Below are 27,273 nucleotides of genomic sequence, written 5' to 3'. Positions count from 1 at the left end.
TTAATAAAAATAAGTATTTATTGGTTTGCACCTACATAAATTGAAGCAGGACAACAAAATTGTAATTTGCTCAATAAGCCAGCAATCACCGAAGAATCCATATTCATTTTCGGTCTGCAACTTACCCTATATGAAAAAAAGCAGTGTTAGTAACAAGAAACTCTTTAGACCAAATTATTTCATAACAAAAAACAAACAAAAAAGTTCAAACTATTTCCAAACTCTTCTATGGCCAATTTACACCTACCAGCATTTTTTACTACCCATAAAAAAATCTTTCAAATTAAAACAAACAAGAGTGTATTGTGTCATTCACACCACTGCATTCTAAACTTTAGATGGCTTTAAAATTTTAGAACACAGCGCAACCTATCATATGTTAATGTGCACCTCCAGTTGAAAGATAGTATTGTTAAAACGGGCAATGCATGAAAAGCACATAAAAAACGTATTCAAAATGCAAGACAAAAAAATGTCTAAAGTGTGCAATAACTTATGTATTTTTAACATTTTTCTAGTTCATGTGTGTGAATGAGCAGCTACAGTTCAAGGTTTTTTTTTGTAATTCTGGAGTTTAGTCAATATACAGGTATGGGGATAGCATAGTGGCTTAGTGGTTAGCACTTCTGCCTCACACTGGGATCATGAGTTTGATTCCCAATCATGGCCTAATCAGTGTGGAGTTTGTATGTTCATCCTTTGTTTGCGTGGGTTTCCTCCTGGTGCTCGTTTCCTCCCGCACTCCAAAAACATACTAGTAGGTCAATTAGCTGCTATTAAATTGACCTTCAACTCTCTGTGTGAGTGTATGTTAGAGTGTAAGCTCCAATGAGGCAGGGACTGATGTGAGCGGGTTCTCTGTACAGCGCTGCACAATTAGTTGCGTTATATAAGTAGTTGATGATGGGAACTTTAATCTGGAATGCTTGGATATTTCGAGCTAAGGGTATTTTTTCTATACGTTTATTGTTACTAAAAAGAGTCAAGTCATGAACGGGCCCCACTGCCATATGCCTTCAATGCCAAAATACATTCTAGACAGCTTTTAGTAAATATTACCAACTGAAACTATTCCACACACAGTGTTAAAGTTAGTTTATGTAACACTGTTACTGAAACCTCTGGTTTTGGCATTTGTGAAAAAAAAACAAAAACAGTAATCTTTACTCTACTCTGTTGTAAACAGCTAGTGTATACAGTTCTCTGGCCATCAGAGTAAATTAGTAGGTATGCAAAGTACAATAAATTTTTGTCAGTATCTTAGTTATGGCATATCAGGTCTTAAAAAGCAGAAGATATGTAAATATATTGTTACTTCATATTCTTTACAATGTTCAACAGACTTTAGGCTCAAGACCAAGCCATTCATTACTAGACATTACATTAAAAAAATGTATGTTAGGAATTTTCAGCTACATAATGTAAATATGCTGGTTCCTTTTTATTAAAGTTCAAAAACAGAATTACGAAAGTTGATGGATTTGGTAATATGATGCACATGCTTAAAACATACTAGATCAAGGATAGATGTGCTAACTCATGTAATATCGATTGAGAAAATGTGATTTTAATGGTATAGTGTATTGCGTTCAAATATTTAGAATTTACTTAAAATAAATGTATTCAATTCTATTTCTTAAAAAATATAATAGAATGAATGGTCCGTTTACATAACTGCTATTTTAACCACACTAAATAATGAAGAGTGGATTACTGCAATGCAGCAACAGAAAATGTAGAGACTGGTTGAAGAACGTTTAGCTGTTTGTTTTTTTTACTACTGTATTTTCCATTTTATGATAGTAGTGTTATAAGACTGCATTTTGACCTGATTTTATGTTTAGCAGGAATGCAGTATTTAAAATATTTGTGTGGGAAGGTAGTAGCTGAAATGAAATTCTTCATATACTTGGTCTGTGTGATGGGGCAATTTGAGTCCAATCACACATAATTGTAGAATATAATTACTGCTATAATGTCTCTGGTGTTAGTTACTAAAGGAACTTTACACTTCAATGTAATGTTTTGTATGAGCAAGGTACTCCTTTATTTGATTGTTCAAAACAAATTGCTCAGTACATTTTGAAAAATATCCCTATGTTTTAACATGATTTTGCCATTTGGTGTACATTTTAAAGGGGAAGGCATTGCATAATACCTCAGCAGAGAAGCTATATGGCCCTTTAAAATTCATGCAACAGACAAACATACAGGTAAATAAGGTTTTCTATATAGGATACTATATAAGAAATAAGAAACCAATTTCCTATGTATTGGACTTGTCCACTTTTGGAAAACCTGCTATTTAACCAGGGCCCGCCCATAATGTTCCTTTATGGCAGGCCGGGCCAACCTGTGGCTCTCCAGGTGTTGTGAAAGTCTTAAGTTCCAGCATTCCTTGCCAGATATCTGCTGGCTGAGCATGTTGGCACTTGTAGTTTCACAACACCTAGAGAGTCACAGGTTGGCCAGGCCTGTTTTATGTATGGTGTTCTGACACCATGTTTGAATTGCTCACGATCAGCGCTGATATTGCATTCAATAAAGAGCACTATCCTTTATATATAAAAAAAAAAAAAAAAAGCTGTATTCAGCAGCTAATCCATACTCCCCAAATTAGGAGAACCAGCGCCATCATGTGCAAATCAACACTGTCCTCTTTCTACCAAAACAACATAATTGAATTAGTCATAGATCTTGATATATGCTTAACTTCATGGAATCAGCAACTTCTAATATTGCCTACTAGAGTACAGTATGCAGAATGTGCATATTCTGTGTACACATTATGTACGGAGACAAAAAGAGAAAATGTATCAACTTTGTGCTCATTAAGCAAATTAAACAAACATTCGCCTTCGGTAAACAGAAACCTTGGTTCAGGTCTTCTTGCCATCTTCCTCTTTCAAACGCCATCTAAAACAAAAGAGACAGGTTAACCAGCAACATTATCCTTTTACAAACAGCTAATAAAAATGCAGATGAATCTGCATTTTGTATTTTTCTAATGATCTAAATGTACATCGGATTAGATGTGTGCACGTGGTCTTCCTCCAACCATAACTTTTACTTTCTCTGCAAGGTGCAACTAAAGGTGATACCTTTTGAGTGTTAAAAACACATCTTCTCAAACTGGTCATGTACCAGGGACTGCCCATCATACTACTATTTGTATGCCTGATCAGCTGAACGCACATCTATTAACCGAAAATATATGCTGTGGTGCTATTTAAGTTTACAACGCTGCTGCCAAAAAAACCAAAGGATACTCCTAGCACTTTAGTTGTAAACAAGTATGCCAATAGTAGTAAACCCAAAGTTTTGTGTCTAGCATGTTTTAACAAACACTTGTATTCACTAGCTATTGATAGGGAACGGTCACTGAATAAATCCATTTGGTTTGTACTTTTTTTGCTAAATGCTTATCTACACATGCTGTCAAGAATGACCTTGTGAGGAAGGTGAAGATGGTGTCTCAGCAAACCAGCCGTTGGGAGGCCTTGTCTTGCTTTCCATTTTCCTTTCAGCACCATCAAGAGGAAAAGTGAAAAAACAGCACAAACATTAGTTAATACCAATTATAAAGAAACACTCTACACTCATTTTGAGTAAGGGCATTAAAATTTATTTCAGATTGTAAAAAAAAAAGTCAAGTGTCATGGGAATCTATTCAGTGGTAGCCTACTTCTCCAAATAATGCATACATTCTACATTGAAATGAAATGAATATTCAACCATTAGTGGTACTTCCAATTTAGCAATTATGAAACAAAACAATAATCTTAGAAAGGGCTACAGATACCTTGTTCACAAAAGACTTTATTATCTAATGATGCATACTGAAAACATACAGATATCTGCATGGGTCACCTTACATGCAGAAAAACAATCTTCACTTTACAAAAAGTGAGTCAACTGTTTATGCAAAAGAACAGTTTTGAAGACATTTTTTAACAAACAGCTTCATTTACAAGTGAAATAAAAAGGTAAAGAAGCAATTACCGCTTTTAAAAAGCAGCTGCTTTTGTTCAAGAGTGGAGAGTTTATTCCTGTATTGAAAGACAACATGATCATATAAACAATGAAAACGAAGAACAAATTAAAACACTTTAACCAGACACTGCAGTCAGCACAAGAGGAAACTCCATTTACAAGATGTTTGATAGAAAACGGATGGCCCTTTGGTGCTGTCCAGAGTTAATTACAAGTACTTTTTATCAATACACAGAATTCATTTTTTTAAATGCTTCTTGTTCAGCTGTTTAAACATGGAAAAAAATGAAGAACTCTGCCCCAACTTTGAATGTAACTCTTGCAGGTACTAATTTTTTTGTTGTTGCAGCAAACTTTTAATATGAAGTGGACATAAAAACAGAAAAGTAAACTAAACAAAACAGCAGAACAAAATAAAAATGAACAAACAGTACACTGAAGACGGCCTTTCCATCAAGTGCACACGCTCCACCGAATGGAGGGAAAGTGTGGATTGAAACTGCCACAAATATTGTCCAACTTGAAACATTACAAAAGAACAAAATTGTAGATCACTTGTGAAACATGCAGGGGCAGACTGCTGCCACAATTAGCTACCAAATTCTCATTTGTCATATGAGAAAATATATATATTTACACAAACATCTTAAAATACCAATGATGTTGATGGTTTGGCTTACCTTCAGTGTACTGTAAGTTGTACACAACCTGCTTTAAAAGAGGAGACCATCCCTGCAGGCAGGCTCAAGAAGGAATAGGTCCCCCTTCGGCACTGACTAGACCAAGGGCATGCTGCTGAGGCCTGTGCACACAACCTAGGAAAACGTGAATATAAACAGCATTTATGCTGGACATGTTTTCTCTCAAAACAAGTTTTTAAAAAATGAGCCGTGACTGCTAAAAATAAAATATTAACATCCAAACATTAAATTGCAACTTTGTTTTCCCAAATAGAATTCTCAAAGCAAACTGCATTAGTATTGTGTATACAGTTATGCCAATTTACAAGCGTTCCTATTGTGGAAAAGTACAGATATGACAAATTCTTAGATAGTTCATTGGAAAAAAAAAAAAGAAAAAAGTAAAATAAACCCTTGGTTTTAATTCAAACAATACATGCTTCCTCAACATTGCAAGGGAAATATTTATATGTTTATATACATTAACAAGCTGCTGTGGAAGGTCTTCAGTCCTGGTGTAAACTATTCAAACCATTTCCCACAGTTAGATCTTTTCCTGGATGAAAGGGTGCTGAAGTGCTTGATTGATGCTTATTCGTTTAGCTGGATCTAGCATTAGGATCTGATCCAACAAGTCTTTTAGTTGATGCACTTTTTTACGCTGCTCTTCTGGAAGTCGCTGGCATCCAATTAAATCAGCCAATAGGTCCTTTGTTGGGTTAATAGTGCTCATGACAGTAACTTTCTCCTGTGAGGCAGAAAGATGTAAATTAAAATTGAATCACTTACTGCTCAGACATTACATGCATTAAGTATACAACAGAAAAAAAACCAAAGTAAGTGTTTACTGTGCTCCCTTGCATTACAGTACATCTCTGGCAGTAGCTATACAATTTACATGTCTCCATCCAAAGTTCCTAGAGTGAGGATATCAAACTCTGCCTGGAATAATTCTTGCACTTCTGTTAAAATCTTTTCTCAAAATCCATTTGGAGTCACTGGATCTATGGGGTGTAGAGGTGCAGATAGGAGCTTGGAACTTTTAATAAAATCTCTTTGAGCCCCTAGCCCTCTACAATCCCAAACGCAAGTTATTTTTCTGACCAAGTCCCGCAGAACAGGAGAGAGAAAACAAAAGAAAAAAATAAAAATTAATGTCCTCCCACAACAAACAACTTACAACACAAGGAGAAGAACCAGAGCCTAAAAGGAGTTTGGACACTTATACATCCATAACTGGCAGAGATCTTTAGCAATTTTGTTACATAGCCCCAAGGTGAAAACAAAGACGGAATTGAACCAGAGGGAGGAAAAAGGCTCTAAAACAACAACCGTTAAACTAGAACTTTAAACAAGGAGAACAAAAAAAAAGAGTGTAAAAAGGTGGGCTTTCATTGTATAGGAGACACTGAAAAACTAGAGATATCCCAAAGATGCCCCAAAAGAAGGGTACTCTCAGACGTTGTGGTGTACAACACCTTAAATCCAAAACTGGCATGCCTCTTTGGAGACAACGTTGTTGAATCTGTAAAATATCTTGTGAACCAAAGACCAGCTGGCATCTGGCACAGTTGTTGCTCAGAAAAAGCCCAGTGCCTTGCTGCCCAGAAGGAAATCACTGATCTTAAAGAATGTGCCGTCAGACTTTCGGGAACAGGCTTTCCTACTACAATGTAAGCTTCACAAATTACCAAACTAATGTACCTAGCAACGGTCTGTTTGGGCACCAGCCAACCGCTTGTGGGCATCATGGAGGACCAAAATATAATCCGCCTTTGGCAGGTCACGGGACTTATGATCAAAGGACCTCAAAGTCCTGATGACATCCAGAGACCTTCTTCCAGAAACCTACCAATGTCCAAGGTCACAATCACAATATCCTTATTTAGATGGAATTTGTAGACCATTTTGGGCTGAAAGCAAGGTTTAGTCTGAAGTCAAGCCTTGTCTTCATGAAAGTTGAAATATGATTTATTAGACAGAGCCTCCAGCTTTGAAACTCTCCTAGCTGTGAAATTAGCCAAAAAAACGCTCGTCTTCCAGGTATCTAACTCTAAATGCAGAGGCTCGAAAGGAGGATGCTGCAAGGCTGTCAATACCAAGTATAGATCAAAAGGAGCATGTATGTTTTTTTTCTCATGCATCTCTCCTTGTAAGAAAATCTGTACTTCCAGTAAAAGTGCAAATATTCTTTGAAAGACATTGAGAGGGCTAAGTCCTGAACCTTTAAAGAGCCAAATCTCAAGCCACCATTCAGACGATCCAGCAAGAATAGCAGAAGTAGGAACCTCCCTCCTTACACACATCAAGATTCAAATCTTCCATGCCGTTATAGTTTCTGGCGAAAACTAGCTTTCTGGGGGGGTTCTTCTTCAGAAGACCGTGGAACAGATTCCTGTAGACATGAAAGCTTGGCTCTCAGGCATGCAGAGTGCCTGTCATGCCGATTGTTTTTCTGAAGTTTTGTAACATGTTCTTTGAGCTGATCAAGCCTGTCAGGACTGCACCACTTCTGGACTGTGGCAGTCATGCTTTTGAGGTAAATTCAAAGATCTTTCGTGAAAGTAGGAAGGGGAACATGGTCAAATGTCCCCACCAAAACAGGTTTAATACCTGAAGCAGTGCGGGAGAGGGAGAAGGATTTACATCCTCACTCAACACCCTACGAGGAGATGCAAGCAGAGTAAACTCAGCAAAAGACTGGGTTAAAGATTTTGCCCAGACTGGCTGTACCAGATCTGCTTCATCACCCAAGCATCTTCACCAGGTAACTTATTGTGACATTTTGAACATGTAAAAATGTCACTTATTTCGCCCCATCAGATCCAGCTCTGGAACCACTCTCCTTGTCAAACATGATAGAAAAAAAAAAATGAGTAAGGTGGACAGGTGTAAAGTGAAACTACAACACAGACAAGACCCCACATAACAAAATAGGATAACAGGTATAAATAATACAAATACTCATGTCAGTTGTAGGCAGGCTTTCCTGCAAAAGGAAGGAGGAGATTCAAAACAGACTGTAATAACATCCTCCCCATTCTCCAACCAAGCACCATCTATTTACAGCTGTTCAAAACAAAACTGCTCCCTGTGCCGCCAAATGAGGGAACTGTTTTCATATACCACCCCTCACTTGACCCATTTCCTAGCACGGAGGCTCTGCACTATTTACTGCATGCAAATCCCAATGCCAGTCCGCATGGTAGACTCCACTCTGGGGTTACGACAAACACTACCTATGTGGGGGAGGCAATAGGAAGTGATTGCCAAAGCCTCTTCCCCGTTTCTATCACACTGTGTGCTAAGCTGCCTGACAGATGTTGTTTCCATGGCGACAACTGTAGGTAAGGAAAATGAAATAAAAAAGAAACAATTAAATTAGCACAATAGAAGAAAAAGTGCCTTGCATCCTGAGGCACTTTGGAAAAAAAAAAAACTGGTGTCCTACAGGCTGGGGGATATAGAGGGGCAGGAGCCAAGACTTTATATTATTTTTGCCCAAGTTCCTGCCAGCATTTCTATACTCCATTGTTCCAGTGTCCCCCAATAAAATGAGAAATGTCATTAAAAATATATCTTTCACTAAAAATTATTCTACAACCATTTCACTGGTGTAGTTTAGCCAACCTGATATAGACCAGATACAAGCTGATCCCTATACACAGAATATTGTCACACTAATATCACATCTGATAATCACCTATATCCTGGTAATTGATGGTCTGTAATAGAGTCTCTAATATGGTATTATAAATTGCATTCAATATTTGCTTTCCTGCACACTCACTCAAATATGAAGAGTTGTTTTCACAAGCATAAACCTACATCTGTGCCAGCCATATTCCTGGAGATCAACTTTGGCTGAGAACCATTAACCTCAATCTACCTTCCACTGAAATCTGTACCAGGTTGAGAAGCAAGAGAATTTTATGGATCTGAATTATTAAAGCCTCCCAGAACAAACAAAGTTTGGGTTTTATTTAAATTTTTGGTAGGTGCAAGGGACAGTGACATGCAATATTGGTGTAATAAAAAGTAATAAAAAGTAAGACAAATTGCCTTACCATCAGTTTTCATTATCGTGGTATTACTATGGGACCAGTATATTGCCAATCCCTAAAAGGGAGAATGGGTGTGTTTGGAAGGTGAGTTGTGTAACTCGATAAATTAAAACAAAATTATAATTTATGTTCCACACTTTAGGCGCTGTGACTGCTATAGGTAACTGGCATTGTAACATGGCTAAAATCAAATTCACTTGCACATGTTCCAATATTCTGTTTGTCTGACAGCAATCTGAAACTACCTTAAACAGAATGTTGGGAAATGCTGCAAAGGCGTTGGATTCTACTTCTGTATAGTATAGTAGCCACATCATTCAGCACTCAGGTATAGAGAAGCAGTCTGCTGAAGACTGGAACATAGAAGATTTTTTTGGGTAATTAACTTTAACATTACATAATAACATAGTTGCTTCCCATACACTGCAACTTGAAAAATTTGGATTGAAAACCACCTTTAAGAGAAAACTGAGACAAACACTGTAACCTGTTAATTTACTTTTTCCCATCATCATGCTAATACGGGGCTGTACGAGAGCTATAGCAATGCACCAAAATGGATTGTAATAAAATAAGCTGTTTCAGCTTGTTATTTTTATTACTAAAATAAGGTCAATAAAGCACTTCATTTTATTAGGCTAAGGTGTACTTTAATAGATCGCTTAACATGAAAGGTCAGGTCAAATTAAGTTTCGTACAAACTTACCCTTTCCGTAACTTTGTCAACTTCAATGTACGTAAAGTTAAGATTTGCTTCAAAGTGCTGGTCCTTAAATACGCCTTTCCGAATCATCTATGAACAGAACATGTATATATTACTAAGAGAAGCCAATGGATAACCCTTAAGCGACAACCTCCCCTCCCCCCAAAATTAAAATGGTCCTAACCGTGGATGAGCTTGGAGGGTGATCATTTCAGCTATGTGGACGGCAGATTTAAAGAACACTGCATCCACAGGAAGTACAATTTAAAACTTAAAAGCAAATCATTGCACTGAGCTCCCAGCAGACAAACTATTTATGATGTAGAAGTAAGCAAAATGATTCATATGAGAAAATGTAAATATTGATAAATGCATCAATATCAGAGGTTTAACATTATCTACAATATCCTTTAAATTGATCTCTCATGTACTGTGCTATGAATAGAGTTAAACTTCCCATAGCAAACAATGAGAATAAAAGAGGGTAAAAAAAAAAAAAAAGAAAAATATACTATACTTGTATGAAGGTTTTTCACCCAACTATCGGGCCAATAACACAAATGACAGTTTGGTCAAATATTGCATTAGTGTATAAGCTCGCATTATCTTGTTTTATCATACCAAAGCACATTGTATCATCTGATTTCATTTTATAACCAGACTAATAATCTTTATAAACGATGTCAGGCAAATTCTGCAGTGTGTATGCACTCACGACCAGCAGCGCAGGCAGATCTCCATAGAGTTTACAGAGCAACGTTTTTTTCAAGCAGGTGGTTATGACAGATGAAAAGCACAGATCTGAAGGCAAATTTTTTATAGTGTGTGCACATGAATCGGCATGCTGATTGGGACTTTCAGTCATTGGTAAAATTATTAACGATATTGCATTGGGAAAAATTTTCTGTAGTGTGTATTCAGACAGTCTTAAAAATTAAAGAATGAAATTATACATTACCTTGTTTGGCATTTTCCCTTTCAGATCCATAGCTAATTTTAGCATATGGTTGTTGGTCTTGCCAGGGAACAAGATCTTTCCAGTATACAGCTCATACAAGGTGCACCCTACAGACCACATATCTATTCCATAGTCATATGATTTTCCAATTACTGCAGAGCAAGGAAGAGGATTATTATTCTACAGAAACACAATGCAAAAAACAAACAAAACACTGCAATAACATTAACTGTTTATATGCATCAATATTTTTATTTTAAACAAATACTGTATAAGCTTTCCAAGAATATCTCAACACAAATGAACATTTCTACTTACTGATTTCAGGAGCTCGATAAAATCTACTGACAAGATATGGTGTAATATCATTGTCTGCCACGTGTGATGCAGACCCAAAGTCACAAAGTTTCAGAATGGTTTTAGACTCATTGACCTAAGGATTAAAGGCAAAACACCAGTAAGATGCACAACCATGTAACATATTTCCATGTTTATTTCTGGTTAAACACAAATAACATTTACTGCTTTAGCGCAATTTCCTTTAACTTGATATATTATGTAGTGGAGCAAGGTTCTACTTAAATATCACCATAAATTACTGTCCAAAACACACTACTTGGTTACATTTACTATAAAAAAATGTATGATGTGATTTTTTTGTTAAGGATTCCACAATACATCAGTAGCTAAGTAATTACATACCCAACTTATTAATAGTAGCGCTTAGCAAAATGTGTGGTTCATTATGATATTAAGTGAAGTGATGTAATCACAGAAGGGACGTTAAAAGTTATTCATGGTTAAAAGTCGTCTGTTGCAAATATATCACCGTGGCTGGAGCAGCACAGCTTGTGAAAGGAGAAATACTTCACAAGGCCTAAGGAGAAAAACTGCTCTTGTAGCACAAGTCATATGTAGAATCATATAGCCCAACTGTCCCGTTTTACCCCATAATTGCAATGTTTACAGCAACTACCCCCTACTGGTACTTTTCTTGCCAGCGACACATTTATAATGTGCAAGCTACCAATTTTAAAATAAAATCTCTCAGTATCTAATAATTACTATTAAATATACATGCATGTACGAGTTATGTTCTTACCAGAATGTTATCAGGTTTAATATCAGCATGAAGGATATTGCATCTTTTTAGAAGTTTTAAAGCTAAAAATAGCTGCTGACTGTAGGACCTCACTGCTTTGATATGCAAGCCTACATCTTTGCCGTATTTCTTCAAAACCTCTCGCAAGTTCATGCTTAAAAAGAGAAAAAAATTACTCAGAAAGTGCGTTTTGTATTATTTTGTAGAATACAGACAGAATTTATCATAACTGAATTTAAATATGTAAATTTACCTTAAAGGTTCAAACACTAGACACAAATGCTGTTTATGGTAAAAGTGACGAAACAACCGCAAACAATGAAACTTGTCATCTGGATCTGCATCATTCAACTTCTTCAAAAACTCCAATTCTTTTAAGCCTGTTTTTTGCCTACAAATTATTTATTCAAATGACATGCAAGAGAAAACAATTGAAACATTATGCAAAATCATAATTGTTTTTTGTTTTTGTTTTAAAAAAGGCATAAAATGCTCTTGAGTAGAGAATGTCTGGACAAAACTGAAAGCTATTTGAACCTGTAGCTAAACTGTATTGCATGGTAACATATGAGGGTCCTGGGCAATAACCCTTATTTTCATTTTCTTTCTTTCATACAAAACTTAATTCATACATATATGTAAATACATCTTAAAAAATATGTTATTGTTAATATGACTATTTTCAGGTGTTTTCGATTTCTCACAGCAATAATATAAACTTTATTTTTTCCCCCTTTACTTCAACATTCTGAATGATAGGAACCCTCTTTTTCAGTCATAGGAGTAGAGAAGTGGGAGGTGTTGGTCACTTCCGACTTACTATAATTTGGCATCTTTCTATTATATAAATGCTCAAAATTGCAAGTCTTTAAAAAAACCAAAACGAGATATGGTTGTGCAAGGTAAGAGTGGTATCAAGTACCTTACTTTGTAAGTAAGAAATTTTATAACATAATATATCTTTAAAGGAAATATTAAAACCACTTAAAAACATGAAGTGAAGTACATGGTGATTACAGTAAAGACACACTCCACCAAATCAATGCCCAAACCCCACAACCCTTTTTTTTTTTTCTTTTTTTAAAGATGCCAAATAAATAAGTGATTAAGCTTACATTAATTCATTGTTTCTGATGATTTTGACAGCAACTTCTTGATTAGCTCTTGCCATATCCCGAGCACGTACAACGTTACTAAAGACTCCTTGACCTGTATATCCATACACATTATAACGTTTTTCCAATATTTCACCTATATTAACACCTAAGAGTAAAACAAAATTAATAAAGTTAAATACATGACTCAAAGTAATTAAAACTATTATATAAGACAGGTATGCAAAATACAGTACACGTCTGCTGTCAACCCATTGTATTTTTTATGCCAACATCTGCAATAACTTCTACAACAGGCTTTAATATTTAAATTGTTTCTGAAAATATGCAGGGTAAGATGGAAGAAGGATAGTGCATTCTTGGTCCATGATTTCAGTCCAATAGTTACTGGAAAAAAAAACACCTTTTTGGTAGATAAATAAGATGTCTAAGATCAACAAGGTATAGAAAGAATGCAAAACGGACATAAACGCATTATAAAAATAGCTAAAAGATCATCAGGTCTCAACGTGTCTCTAACTTACAGAATCTCCTGTCTCCCAAAGAGGTTTGGTTCCTCTTCAGTACAGTGAAATGCCAGGGCTGACAGACGCCATAAGCTATAGTGCTGGAGTGCCTGCATAGTAACTGAACACAAATCAGTCATCTGTGGCACAATAGAATGCCAGAGATAGGTGCATGCAAGCTTGATTTTTGTCGGGTTACCATGGAGGGACTCTTGCACCATGGTAGCAGCTGTCAGTCACAACAGCCTCAGTGCAGCATAGAGTTGTCGGTATGCTGCAGGATTCGTCAGTGTGGAAGTTAAGTACATCATTTTATTTGCCTAGCTGCCCCCACACCAAATAGCAAAAATCGATTTTTAGGTGGAAGGACACCGACAATAAGGACAGAATATATTCAAGTACCAGACCTCCAATGCGTGCCACATTAAAGTAATGAAGTAAGCAAGCGTTGCAGGAGTTAAGGGGAGCTTTGCTTTTAGTCCCCTTACTTCTACAAAGAGAAATTTTATTAATTTATGTCTTGCAAAGTTAATTGGGAAAAGTAAAAATAATTTATTCCCATTTTTGTTTACACCCTTGCACATACAGTACAATATTAAAATGAACACTGTTTGATTTAGGTGCTGTCAGGAATTTTGTATACACTTGGTAGACTAAACAAATGCCTTGCATAGCAAGCAATGCCTGACACATACAAACTGATTTGCAACCACTAGGGACAATGAAGAATTATACATTAGGGTTGGCCCATAAACAAAACTGGTCAGTATACAGGCAATAAGTATTTGAAACCTCAATGGCAAACAAATTATGTGCCTTGGTCAGCAGTTGATAGATACAAGTAGTGGTTATGCTAATAACCAGGTCACAAAAAAACTAAAAAATATAAATTATATATATATATATATATATATATATATATATATATATATATATATATATATATATATATATATATATATATATATATATAAAAAACAAAAACACTCACGGTAATAGCCTTCAGCATCAGTCCAGTTATCCCTCAAGTTGGGATTTTCCTTAAAGTCTTTTCCAATACCAGCAGCTCTAAAACGAGCACTCTGAAATAAAAAAGCCCCCAGAAAATTACAAATTGATTTAGATTTCCATCTAAAAGTTTAAAGAAAATAGACCCTGTAAAAGAAGGTAATGCAAGCAAAAATAGAAAATGTGAATAAGAAAAAAAAACAACAGAATAAGTAAACTGCTGTAGCTACAGTGCATAAACTCGCATAAAGACCAGACCAGAAAAGGAATTCATAAAACTCAAAGGCTATTAATGTGGCTGTGACACAAGTTCTCAAATACATCACATAATACATATGCTAACAGTGGTAAGGTTGACCAGAAATGCATACTTACATCAAAGCATGCAGCAAACATGTCATCAGATTCTGTGAACATATCAGGTGCAGATATTTTCTTCTGTGCAGCACCTGTGAAACACAAAATAAAGGTTTGGCACAAAGAATTAGTGCTATAAAATACAAAAATATCAACATGTAACAAAAACTAAAAAAAAAAAAAAAAAAAGACAATGCAATAATCTTAACGTTTACATTCAACAGAGGAGTCACTCTTACCATTATTCTGTGCCGTCATTAAGTTGTGTTTGGCTTTGACAGAGGCCTCAAAGTTATCAAGATTCTCCCTCTCATATTCCTTAACGTCAGCTGCAACCCGCTCAAGAATATCATCTGGTGAAGCAGACCGACTCCGTGCACTACTCTGGGGACTGCTCGGCTCTGAGGTCACTGACATATTGCTGTCTTCATTTAAGTACTTGTATTTCTGCACATAGTCGTAGAAATCAAACAGATTAAAAAAAATAACACTTTAGCAAACTATTAAATCATTTTCTTTAAATCGATTGAGGACACAAACAAGCATGACTAAGTGCCCCCACCCTCCCTCCATGGAGTCTTGTAGTTACACAGGACTAAAAATACATAGACACATGTAGAAAAGTGTGGGTCAAAGGCCAGGAAATGCACCAGTGAACGTGCCTACTCAGTCTACTTGAGATTGCATAACAGGAGTCAAACATAAGACTTTACTAGGCTGGTCTTGACAAAAGACCACATTTCAGTCTCAGAGTAGATTAACTCTTTAGTACAAATAAATAAGTTTAAGAAACAGAATACAGAACAAGAACAAAGCAGCATAAAATAAAGATCCCATGAAGGATTTTTCAGCTTACAAAAACAAAAAAATCCCTTCCCAATGAGCCTCTACCATTTGTTATATTTGTAGTTTTTATCCTTTGGCCCTACTCGGCTCTCTGTAGCAGGAGAGACCCGAGACAGTTACGTAGTACAAGTTTTCCCTACCCTTATTGTTCACTCTATCGTTAAATAATCAATAAATTATCTTTGTACTTGTTTACGCTAGAAGTAAATGGAGGCTAAACAATGTAACACAGACCACTTGCGCTTATTTTCACACTTACCTCAACAATTGCCAGTCTCTGCAATCGCCTTTGCTCAATAAGAGCTTCTTCATCCTCTTCTTCAACATCAAAATCTTCAAGGCTAGGAAAATAAAATAAATCCATTAATTTTAAAAATATACAAAACTGGCATTTTATGGCCAACGAGCACGAAACTGGAAAACATTTGCCATCCCTTATTTCCATTGTTGTTCCAAAAACAAATAAAATGTTGCATATGCAGTAGTGAACCATTACAACTTCCCATTATTAAAGGGCCTATAAAAATGCATGTAGTTATGTAAAGTGGATACCTAGAATGAAAGATTAACTGTGCTGTCTTTACAGGAACAATATCCCGAAAATATTAAAAATAGAACTTTTAACATTTAGCAGTCTAGAATAAAATTGTGTTCACCGACACAAATCTTTACATATGATGGCTAGAAACTGCTGTTAATATCTCCACCCACTGTTTCCTCTCATTTCAGGTCATGATGTAAAATCTTAGATAGATTATACTCTGTTGTAGACTTTAGCTTATAGATGCATTTCAGCAAGCACTAGGGAGCCGATAGAAAATTAAGAAGCAAAACTTGGAATGTGACACAGAACAGTCCATTTGACTATGTAGCTTGACGATGGTAGGAAATGCTGTAATGGTCACTAGACTTATCTCACACACACCAAGCAGTTCAAAATAAAGTGATAATGTTTCTTAATTTAACAATAAGTAAATCAGTTTACACCACAATATCACCGTACAAATCACTTGAAATTTTTAAGTGACAAAAAGCACAATTGTAAATGGTTTAATACTTTTCATCAGAAGATTCTTGTTCCACCTTCATTCCCTCAGAAAGGCTTCCTTTAAATTTATCTTCTTTATCTTTGCTCCTGGTTCTTCTTCTGCGATTTCGTCCTCCCCGAGAACGCGATCTTCTCCTAAGACGTGATCGACTTCTTCTCATTCGGTCTCTATAGAGAAACCAAAGTGGTAAAAGCAAGTTACTACATAGAAACAAAATACTGAAAGTGCCACTGTTCACAATATGTGGCACCTTAAAGTTTGAATTCCCCAGCCATTACTACTGAAAAATTCACTACACTGTTTAATGGGACAGAGTTCCAACAACCTAAATCAATTGTTGTTCCAGCAGTTATGAGCATCACTTCACAAAACTATTAAAAATAACATTGGAGTTTTAAGTGACCATAAAATATTGAAACTGAAGTGTCTTTATTCACGTACGCATAACATTGAAATCTGTGTGGTGACATTTCAAGTTAGCTTGACCCTTCCTTCTGCATGGTAATGGTAAATACACACTGCAAAAAAAAAAAAAATATTTACAATCTCTCATCTATGCTCAGGATTCTAATCCAAAACGCATTTTTAACACATTTAAATCACTTCTTCCCCCCACCCCTCACCCTCTGACTACCATCAGTGCCCAGGATCTTGCTTCCTACTTAAAGGACAAAATTGATAAGATCAGACATGAAATGGTATCATCTCCCTCGACAAGCAATCAGCTCAATTCCTCTGTAGCACTCTCTGACACTCTTCATTTGACCCCACAAATGAAGGGGAAACTTCTACTCTTCTCATCTTCCTACTCTACCTCCTGTCCTCTTGATCCCATAGTCTCACAAATTGGTAGGTCCCTGTTTCCTGTGCTCATTCCACTTCTAACTAAAATCTGTTATCTTTTCCACCACTATTCAAGCATGCAGTGATTCCTCCCATTATGAAAACAAAAAATTCTGACCCAAACTCTCTCAAATTACCACCCCATCTCCCATACCCCTCCAAGCTTTGAGAGAATTGTCTACACTCGCCTCACACACTTTCTTACAGCAAACTGGATTATCTTCAGTCAGGTTTTCGCTTTCAACACTCCACAGAGACTGTGCTGACAAAGGTGGTCAATGATTTGATAACAGCAAAAAATTAAGGCCATTACTCTTCTAATTCTCCAGGATCTCTCTGCTTCATTTGACACTGCTGACCACTCTCTCCTCATAAAAACGGTACAACCCATAGATTGTAAGCTTGCGAGCAGGGTTCTCTTACCTCTCTGTGTGTATTACCCAGTATTGTTTTATTAATGTTTGCTCCCAATTGTAAAGCGCTACGGAATTTGTTGGCGCTATATAAATGATGATGATGATCCTTAGGTCTTGAAGGCACGGTCCTATCCTACCTATCTAATCAGTCTTTCAGTGTTAATTTCTCTGGATCCACCTCTGCTATGCTTCCTTTATCAGGAGTACCACAAGGCTCAGTTCTTGGTCCTCTGCTATTCTCTACACCACTTTGGATTTCAGTATCAACTCTATGTGGATGATACACAAATCTATCTATTCTCTCCTAATCTCTCACCATCTGTGTTGTCTCGTGTTACTGACTGTCTTTCTGCCATTTCATCTTGGATGTCTTCTCACAAACTTAAACTCAATCTTTCAAAAACAGAATTAATAATATTCCCACCCAAAAAAAATAATTTACTGCCTGACATTTCTATTTCTGTTGACAACATGACTTACCCCGCAAGCTCGCTGCCTACATGTAATCCTGGACTTACAACTATCCTTTGTTCCCCACATCGACTCTATATCTAAATCATGTTACATACATCTAAAAACCCCTACAATCTATTTTGAACGTGGCAGCTAGATTTTCTTTGCAAACCGTTCTTCCTCTGCTGAGCCACTGTCTCTACATTGCTTGCATGTATTTCAATGAATCCAATATAAAATTCTTCTAACTTACTGGTCTCAAAATATCTGCCAACTTGACACCTCCGTTCTATACAAGATCTGCGTCTCTCTTCCACTCTCATCACATCCTCCCATTCCCGGTTACAACACTTTCATCGGGCTGCACCCACTTTGTGGAATTCCCTCCCTCGCACAATGAGTTTTTTCTCTAGTCTTCAAACCTTTAAGCAGTCTCTGAAAACCCACCTCTTCAGACGAGCTTATAATATTCCTCAACCAGCATCTTAATCTCCCTAGGTTACCCTATTACCACCCTCTACACAGCTAATACAAGAAAACAACCCTCTGACCAACATTGCTGTGTGACTGATCCCAGAGCCCATTCAGTACTTTTTACCTTTACATTCTAGCTGGACCAATGTGCAATATGATGGAGCACATGCCCTTGTGTTTCAAACTCCCATTGTCCCATAGATTGTAAGCTTCCGAGCAGGGCCCTCTTACCTCTCTGTCTGTATGTATTACCCAGTATTGTTTTATAAATGTTTGTACCCAATTGCAAAGCGCTACGTAATTTGCTGGCGCTATATAAATAAATGTTGATGATATTTTTGAACATCAAATGTAAATAAAAGGAGCATTCACTTTTCCAACTATTTGTTTTTTGGCACCCAAAAAACAAATAGTTGGCCTCACCTTAAAAGCATCAGTTACTGACAAAAATGCAGAATTAAAAATGGACTTGGGTTTTAGATAACCTACAGTGCTACTTGTTATAGCGGTAAAAACAAAAAACGCAGGTAGACATCCTCTTTATCGTGCCCATGCCACAATATAATTCTACAAGCCATTACTTAAATGTTTAACAGACTGTTACAAATGGAAAATTAAGTTCAAACTTAGCAGACTTTATATCAAATTAAAACTTGTAGTATTTCCTATTTAACAAAGATTAAATACCTCCAGAGAGGCGATCTGCTTCTTCTCCTTGGAGACCTACTACGTCTTAGAAGCGACCGTGATCGCCTTCTTCCAGGAGACCTGCTTAAACGTCTTCGAGAAGGGGACCATCGAGGAGGACTAGCCTCTTTTGTTCTGTCATGTCTAGTAAGGCCTTCATCTCGGGGTCGTGATCTAAACAAAAGCATTCATTTCAGTACTATAAATACGGACCTTCGGCAATACCAAAAAGCTACCAAATAATTGCAACATTAACTATTTTTCTATCATAATAACATTTGTACCACGTGTATTGCCCTCTGTCTTGAAAACCGGTATTCAGTACAATTAACTTTATCTTTTACTTTTTTCAAGATGAATAAAACAAACAAAAACAAAGCCTTAGCTTAATTACCTAGGAGAAGATAATCGCCTCCTCTCTGGTTCCCGTCTTTTCCTTTCTATAGATTTGCTTTTTGCTCTCCGAATGGGGGACTGTGTTCGAGAAGGGGATTGTTTAGCCTTCCTATCATGAACAATTGGAGATTTGCTATGCCTCAAAGTCCTATCACGCTGTTTAGGAGTTAGACTTCTTGCCTTTGGGCTGCGGACTGTTCGACGACCTGGTGAGCGGTTTTCTTTCCCAGAGGAGGCATCTTTTGATGGAGACTTAAGAGGTTTCTTGTCTCTTTCTGTATCTGACCTTCTGGGTTTATGTTCCTTTGACCGTGACCTTCTCTCTTTGGATTTGCTTCTTCTAGGTACAGGGGACCTGGACTTCCTACTACGATCTCTAGGCCTGCTTTCACTGGTTATAGGAGATTTCTTCCGGTCTCTTGATTTTACTCTATCATCTGAAGGAGACTTTGACATTGTGTTTATTTCTAAGGATTGTCTTCGCAACCCCGGTGACTTCTTTAACTGATCTTGGGATCTGTTTCTTTTGGATGGACTTTTAGATTTCCTTCTCTCCTTTGATTTATTTCTAGGTACCTTTTCCTTAGCAGTTTCAGAGTTAACTTTGAGTTTTTTCTTTTCAGACTTGTGTTTAGTCTTTTCTTTGGACTTGCTCCTACTCCTTCGCTTAGAAATATTTTTTGAGTCAAGCTCTTGTTTTGCCTTCCCATTTGACTTTGTAGATGCTCTTTTGCCATTGCGAATTTTTTCATTAATCTCACCTTCCTCTTCAGAACCAGAATTATAACCCTGCAATATTAAGCCCATGCCAGACTGCACTTTACCTTCCATTAATTCATTGTCAAGTTCAGCTTTAATCATAGCTCTTTGCTTCTCCAAGTCTTCCAGCAAAGCAAAGTCATCCAGTTTTGCCCTCTTTGACGGAGAAATATCATCTTTGTCAATACCCGCTATCTCTTTCCGTTTGTGCTTCTTATGTTTGTGTTTATGTTTGTGTTTTTTGTCTTTCTCCTCTTCAGGAGAATGTTTGTGTTTTTTGTGCTTGCTTCGATGCTTGTGTTTCTTTTTCTTGTGTTTACTGTGCTTGCTCTGAGGCTGATCAACCTCTGAAACCTCCCCATTTTCATCAATACCACTCCTATCTGAAATATCTGCATCTTCCATACTGTGAATAAAAGAAAAATTGAGAATAGCCTCAACATTAAAGAAACCTGGGTCTGTAAATACATCCTGAATGCTGTAACTTAAAAGTTGAGGGGGGGGGGGGGATTTATTGTGCAAAATAGACCCAAAGGGTGGTTTGGATAAATAGAGGAGGCAAGAAAATATAGCTATTTGTCTAGACCCTGTCACCACAGATGCATCACAAATCTGACATTATGGTGTTTGAACTAATTAGTGTGAAAAGCTAGTTCAAAAACTTCATCCCAAACTGCTGAAGTTGTCAAGGGGCCAGGAGTAGACAGAACGGGCTACAAAAAGATGAAAAATCTGCAGGAAAATATATGATAGACTCTAGAGAGCATCTAACCAATAATTAGATACAGGATATTTGTTATATTTGCAAAACAGATGTTCTATTCACCATTTACAACGTGTTGCATTTTTCATGTAGATGACGTCATACTGTACAGACAAGTGGAACATGATATTAAAAAACTTTATCGTATTGTTAATTATAAAAATACTGAGATATGTTGTAAATAAAAAAAAAAGTTTCTATATCAAACAAAAAACATATGGTATGTGTACTACATTTACCATGTCAAACTGTATATTAATCAAAGTTAAATTGTTCGAGGAAGATTTTTGTTCCCATCTTTTGTTATGCATGGAGAATACTGTTAAATCTATTGCGCAAAAACACTTAAATACAGAAAGCCTGTGCACAATAAAGGCATAATATCACCACAATTCATGCTTTCAGGGACAACTGATCATATGTGAGCAATTGCTAACAAGCAATTTTATGAAAATAAATCAAATTCTGGTTTGTCCACATAATTCAATGTGGAAAGGTAAAGAAAATCTAACTTTTGTGAACTCCTGAGGATCGGTGTGACAATGAAGCCCCACTGAGTAATTTGACAAGCTAGGCCATGACAAGTTCAGAACTGTAATTTGTATAGTTTCACAGAACATGTTAAAATAACATGGAATTTATTAGTATATAGTTAAAGCTACAAGTGACAAAATAATCCATTTCTCAAATGAGCCATCTGTATAAATAAACAGACACTTGAAGAAATAAAGACAAAAAAAATGTTGAAGTGTCATTTTCAAGAAGTGCATACGTTGCCATTAATACAAAACCCTTTTCTTGTTGCTGCAACAAACTGGTTCAGAACAATGCAGAGTACAAATGCCAGAGGAATAGACTTTTAATAGGTAATTTCCTAAATAAACATGCGCTGCAAACAAAGAATAAGACTGCCAAAGCTCTCTCCAAAAGTCACCTATACAAGCAGCATAAACAAAATGTAAAATAGGAATTTCAAGTACACAGGCAGATACATGGAGCTTTTTTAAAAACAACCAGTTGGGTTGCGCAGTTACACAATGTTGAGGGACAACATACAGGTTGGTATTGGGTTAGTTGTCTCAGGAAAGTCTAGTCACTAATTGCGATCCAAGTGTACACTTTGAATAAATCAAGGCAAATTCACCTCTATCTCAGTTCTCTTATATACAAAAAAATATCTAAAAAACATACTACTGCATTAAATATATATTATATTAGCAACATCGTAAGTATCGAACGTCATACTACTTGACTAGTATTCATTTTATTTACATTCACATTGCCCAATGATATAAACACTATTAACATAGCACGTCGTAAAGTTGTACTAATACTTTATGGAAGTCTGACAGGTATAGTGAAACTTCATCACTTGCTCTCGGTGGTTTTTTTTTAAAGTCATTATTCTCTCCACGGGTGATACACATCAGCCTGAGTAGCCTGCATGTATTTGTATTTACTACGGCCCTTCCCTTACTCTCACCGTTCATAGAGACATACACATTAATGAATTAGTGTTTCCCTGCGGGAGCTCTGACTATGAACCACATCATGATTAGAGATTGTGTGCGGGGATCAACAATGTAGTGTATAAACCTTCATCATCCTCATATACACACATACAGCCGCCGCCAGTGGGTGATGCCCCCATCCTGCCCACGCCCCTCACTGCCGCTGGGTTACATGCGGGGCCGAGGCCACCGTAAGTAATATGTACAGGGGTTACCATAGTATACCACGTTATACCAGCCCTACAATTGCTCACACACAATCCTCCTCCCCCAACATGGAGAATGGCGGGTACCGCTCCAGAAATCCACACAATCACATGAGATACGGTAATCCGCCACTCCCGGTCAGCGAAGGCACTAAGGCCTAAGCCATGCCCGGGCCCACCGATCTTACTCTGGATCGCGCAGCTCCGACTCCACGGCGGCCATTTTCCTCTCAGCGCTCACAGCCTCGGAGGAGACGAGGTTACAGGAACGGAAGGGGGAAGGGATCGTCACCTCCGTCGCTGAAGTCCAACTTCCGGCAATGGTTGGCAATGGTTGGAAGAGTTACTCTTGGGGCATTAGATGTTGGCACATGAAAATAGTCATTTCAAAGCAACTTTATGTTTTGCAGCGTTATCTACGGAGTACACCTTTGTTTATACAATGTATTTTGTTTCCTGCTTTGAATTCGCTTTTGACCATTTTATCACATTATTGTTGACAATTGTTTACTGTTCTTGCGTTTTTAAAATTGTTAGGTTTGTCTGAATTTGTTAGGTTTAGTACTACTGGGTTACAAAGCATATTGTAAATCTTACAATTTAGTCCAGTATTCAATGCCCAGATTCTAATGGACTGTACTGCTGTCCCACCAGCATACTATGTCCTCCTGTAGCAAACTGTGACAATGTGTGTGCACCACATGCACAATAAGCAGGGGGTGGATCACATGCCTGGAGACATGCCTAGCACTTTTCAAGCATTAGGTTCCCCAACATTGCTCCCCTTCCAGGGGCGGATCTAGAAATCGACAGTACCCGGGGTGATTTGGGGGGGGGGGGGGGCGATTTAGGCCCCGCCCCTTTCTAACATCTTAGGCTGCCGACGGCTGCACAGTATGTGCAGGTCCGTCCAGCCGTGACAGGCAGGGACAGTGTGCTGCCCTGTCACGGCTGGACGGACCTGCACATACTGTGCAGCCATCGGCAGCAAGTGTCTGCTGGGGGGGGGGGGGGGGCGATCGCTGGATCCGCCGGATCCGCCACTGTCCCCTTCCCTATAAAGACCCTTGAATTGCACCATGGAGAATAGTGACACATTTCCTAACCTCGCATATGTCAGAACTAAGGTGCCAACACTCGGGGCCTCCAAGAGGAATTTGGGACCCCCAGTACAGCAACTCTCTAGGCCCCTCTCCACACATAGAGGGAGAAGGAATGTGCGCCAGGGCCATCAAAGAGGGTGTGGTCACATAGTAATGGGGGCGTGGTCAACATGGGCATGGCTGTGCTTCTTTACATATGACATTGTGGGAGAAATTCAGTTACCCACAATGTGTCTCCGGAACGTCTGTGAGACACTTTACAGCATGATTTTGAAAGAAATTGCTACCATATTTTCCGCCAATGTGTACAGCACGATGTCTACCACATCGCCGACAATTGAATTCCTCCCATTAAGTATTAAAATGGTGTTGCTCTTACCTACCTCTTATTGCAGCCATCACAACTTGGTACTGGATTCTTGAATGAATCCTGGAATGTTGGGGCCTGTTTGGAGATTGTATAGGTACATGAAAAATAGATAATTAGTGAACATAGTACACAGCACAGATCAAACAGTATATAATTATATAGGAAGCTAAATATGTAAGGGTGTGCACCGGGCACTTTTAGGGTTTTGGGTTTTGGGTTCTGATTAGCTTGAGGTTTTGGGTTCTGATTTGTTTTGCCAAAACACCTGACGAAAGGTTTTGGTTCTGATTTCGGGTTTTGGGTTCTGATTTATATTTAAAAAAGCATAAAAAGCACTAAAATCCAGTTTTTTGTTTTTTTTCAACTCCTACGCTATTATTAACCTCAATAACATTCAATAACAATCATTTCCACTAATTTCCAGTCTATTCTGAACACCTCACACCTCACAATATTGTTTTTAGTCCAAAATGTTTTACCGAGGTAGCTTTCTGGACTGCGTAGTGGAGTGGGCCCGGTACCCAATTTGGTACCGGGGCCACAATACCTCCTCCAACCATGGTACAGAGCATTCATCATTGAGATCCCATCAAGTATGTAAAAGACAGACAGGGTGGAAGTGTTATTTGTTGACTTTGTGAACAAAAAAACTGTCCCTGTTGCAAATCTTCGTGCAATGAAGAGTGACTTTTTCATTTAAAGGCTCAAGCTTTCAAGTGTAGTGTTTATAAGTTATAAACACTACAGTAGTTCTAGCATGTCAATACCTCTTGTTTTCGACGACCATGGTACAGACCATTCATCATTGCGATCCCATCAAGTATGTCAAAGACAGACGGGGTCGAAGTGTTATTTGTTGACTTTGGGAACCAAAAAACTGTCCCCGTTGCAAATATTCGTGCAATGAAGAGTGACTTTTTCATTTAAAGGCTCAAGCTTTCAAGTGTAGTGTTTATAAGTTATAATATACTTTTGGTTTAATTTGTTTAATTTTTTTTAATTTTGTTTTACTTTGGGCTCATGGCAAACGACTGTTGAACGGTCACATAATGCCAAAAAAAGAGTTGCAAGATGGAATTGTCCTTGGGCCCTCCCACCCACCCTGATGTTGTTGAAATAGGACATGCGCACTTTAACAAACCAATCATTTCAGCGACAGGGCCTACCAAACAACTGTGGCTGAAATGATTGGTTTGTTTGGGCCCCCACACCAAAAAAGCTATTCATCTCTCCCTGTACAAACTAAACAGGCTCTACTGAGGGAAGATGTCGTCCTCATCCTCATCCTCTGATTCCTCTCCCCCTTTAGTGTGTACTTCCTCATCCTCACACATTATCAATTCATCCCCGCTGGACTCCACAACCACAGGTCCCTCTGTAGTATCTGGAGGCCAGTGCTGTACTTGATTGAGGAATTTATAATTCATTTTTATGAACATCATTTTTTCAACGTTCTGCGGAAGCAACCTCCTTCGCCGCTCACTGACCAGGTTCCCCGCTGCACTAAAAAACTCTTTCCAAGTACACACTGGAGGGGGGACAACTCGGGTAAAATAGAGCCAGTTTGTACAGGGGCTTCCAAACTGCCTTTTTTTCCTGCCAGTAACAATATGGACTGTCTGACATGTCTATTTGGATGGTGTCAGAAAAATAATCCTCCACCATTTTTTTCTATTGTGACAGCATCCAATGCAGCGACAGTAGACATGTCTGCAATGGTTGGCAGGTCCTTCAGTCCGGACCAGATGTTGTCTGCATCACCGCTAGCGGGTCTTTTAGGAAAACTGAGTTTTTTCCTCGCTGCCACAGGTGTGGAAGAATATGAAGGTGGAGCTGTTGGCATGTCACGGTCCTCTTCAGAGGACAATTTCCTGACCAGCAGGTCTTTGCACCTCTGTAGACTTGTGTCCGCCGGAAACAGAGACACAACATACGCTTTAAACCGAGGATCGAGCACGGTGGCCAGAATGTATTCCTCTGACTTTAAAAGAGTGACCACCCTCGGATCCTGGCAAAGCGTACGAAGGGCTTCATCCACAAGAGCTACATGCTTGGTGGAATCGCAATGGTTTACCAGCTTCTCCCTCACTTTCTCCAGCTGCTTCTGCAACAGCCTGATCAGGGGAATCACCTGACTCAAGCTGGCAGTGTCGGAACTGACTTCTCGTGTGGCAAGTTCAAACGGCTGCAGAACCTTGCACAACACGGAAATCAGTCTCCACTGCGCTTGACTCAGGCGCATGCCCACTCCTTTTCCTATGTCGTAGGTGGCTGTGTAGGCTTGAATGGCCTTTTGCTGCTCCTCCATCCTCTGCAGCATATAGAGGGTGGAGTTCCAGCGCGTCACAACCTCTTGTTCGAGGTGATGGCAGGGCAGGTTCAGACTTTTTTGATGTTGCTCGAATCTGCGGTAGGCACTGGCAGAATGCCGAAAGTGTCCAGCAATTTTGCGGGCCACCGCAAGCATCTCCGGCACACCCCTGTCACTCTTGAGGTAATGCTGCACCACCAAATTAACGGTGTGGGCAAAACATGGGACGTGCTGGAAATTGCCCATATGTAATGCCCGCACAATGGTCCTGGCGTTGTCTGACACCACAAATCCCCTGGAGAGTCTAAGTGGGGTAAGCCACTCCGATATTATTTTCCTCAGTTTTTCTAAGAGGTTGTCAGTGTTGTGCCTCTTACTAAAACCTGTGATACACAACGTTGCCTGTCTTGGCACGAGCAGCCATTGTGGAGATGCTGCTACTGATGCAGCTGCTGCTGTTGCTGCGGAAGGCGATGCATCTACCTTATTAAAGTAATTCTATCGTTTTAAAATAAGCATTGCCCAATCAATTGTATGTGTGGCCAAAGCACAAAGTGATTTATTTTTAACAGATGTAAATAGTCAACAATTCAATACATT

At 38.2% G+C, this 27,273-nt stretch overlaps 1 protein-coding gene across 12 annotated transcripts; it reads right to left on the bottom strand.

Annotated features, from left to right (window-relative positions):
• Positions 1–23,177, bottom strand: PRP4K (pre-mRNA processing factor kinase PRP4K). Of its 12 annotated transcripts, none has more exons than XR_012692861.1 (17): positions 23,078–23,177; positions 19,649–20,815; positions 19,255–19,428; positions 16,390–16,548; positions 15,592–15,673; positions 14,726–14,933; positions 14,505–14,578; positions 14,113–14,203; positions 12,616–12,763; positions 11,754–11,891; positions 11,501–11,654; positions 10,717–10,831; positions 10,399–10,550; positions 9,444–9,530; positions 3,450–5,421; positions 2,851–2,916; positions 1–126 (listed from the first exon to the last, which is right to left on the bottom strand). XR_012692861.1 is itself a non-coding variant. In XM_075213005.1 (15 exons), exons 1-15 carry the CDS (start codon positions 23,110–23,112, stop codon positions 5,218–5,220), a joined length of 2,988 nt encoding a protein of 995 aa, XP_075069106.1. In that variant the 5' UTR covers positions 23,113–23,177; the 3' UTR covers positions 1–5,217. The 12 variants fall into 12 exon arrangements, 1 of the variants encoding a protein (XP_075069106.1); XR_012692860.1 differs by having other exon boundaries at positions 2,874–2,916; XR_012692859.1 differs by having other exon boundaries at positions 1–2,916; positions 3,450–3,520; positions 4,003–5,421.
• Positions 23,178–27,273: the final 4,096 nt, after the last annotated feature.

This window comes from Mixophyes fleayi, chromosome 5, assembly GCF_038048845.1.
Source record: "Mixophyes fleayi isolate aMixFle1 chromosome 5, aMixFle1.hap1, whole genome shotgun sequence".
NCBI classification, from domain to species: Eukaryota; Metazoa; Chordata; class Amphibia; order Anura; family Limnodynastidae; genus Mixophyes; species Mixophyes fleayi.
Note: the sequence above shows the minus strand (reverse complement) of the source record. Positions and strands in the feature narration are given on the sequence as shown.

Excerpts from the sequence above, each read along its gene's own strand:
- PRP4K (XM_075213005.1), bottom strand. The coding sequence starts at position 23,112 with ATGGCCGCCGTGGAGTCGGAGCTGCGCGATCCAGA. Across the intron at positions 15,674-16,389 it reads CAAGAATCTTCTGATGAAAA|CCTTGAAGATTTTGATGTTG; the intron begins GTATTAAACCAT and ends TTATTTTCCTAG. Across the intron at positions 14,579-14,725 it reads AATGACGGCACAGAATAATG|GTGCTGCACAGAAGAAAATA; the intron begins GTAAGAGTGACT and ends TGTGTTTCACAG.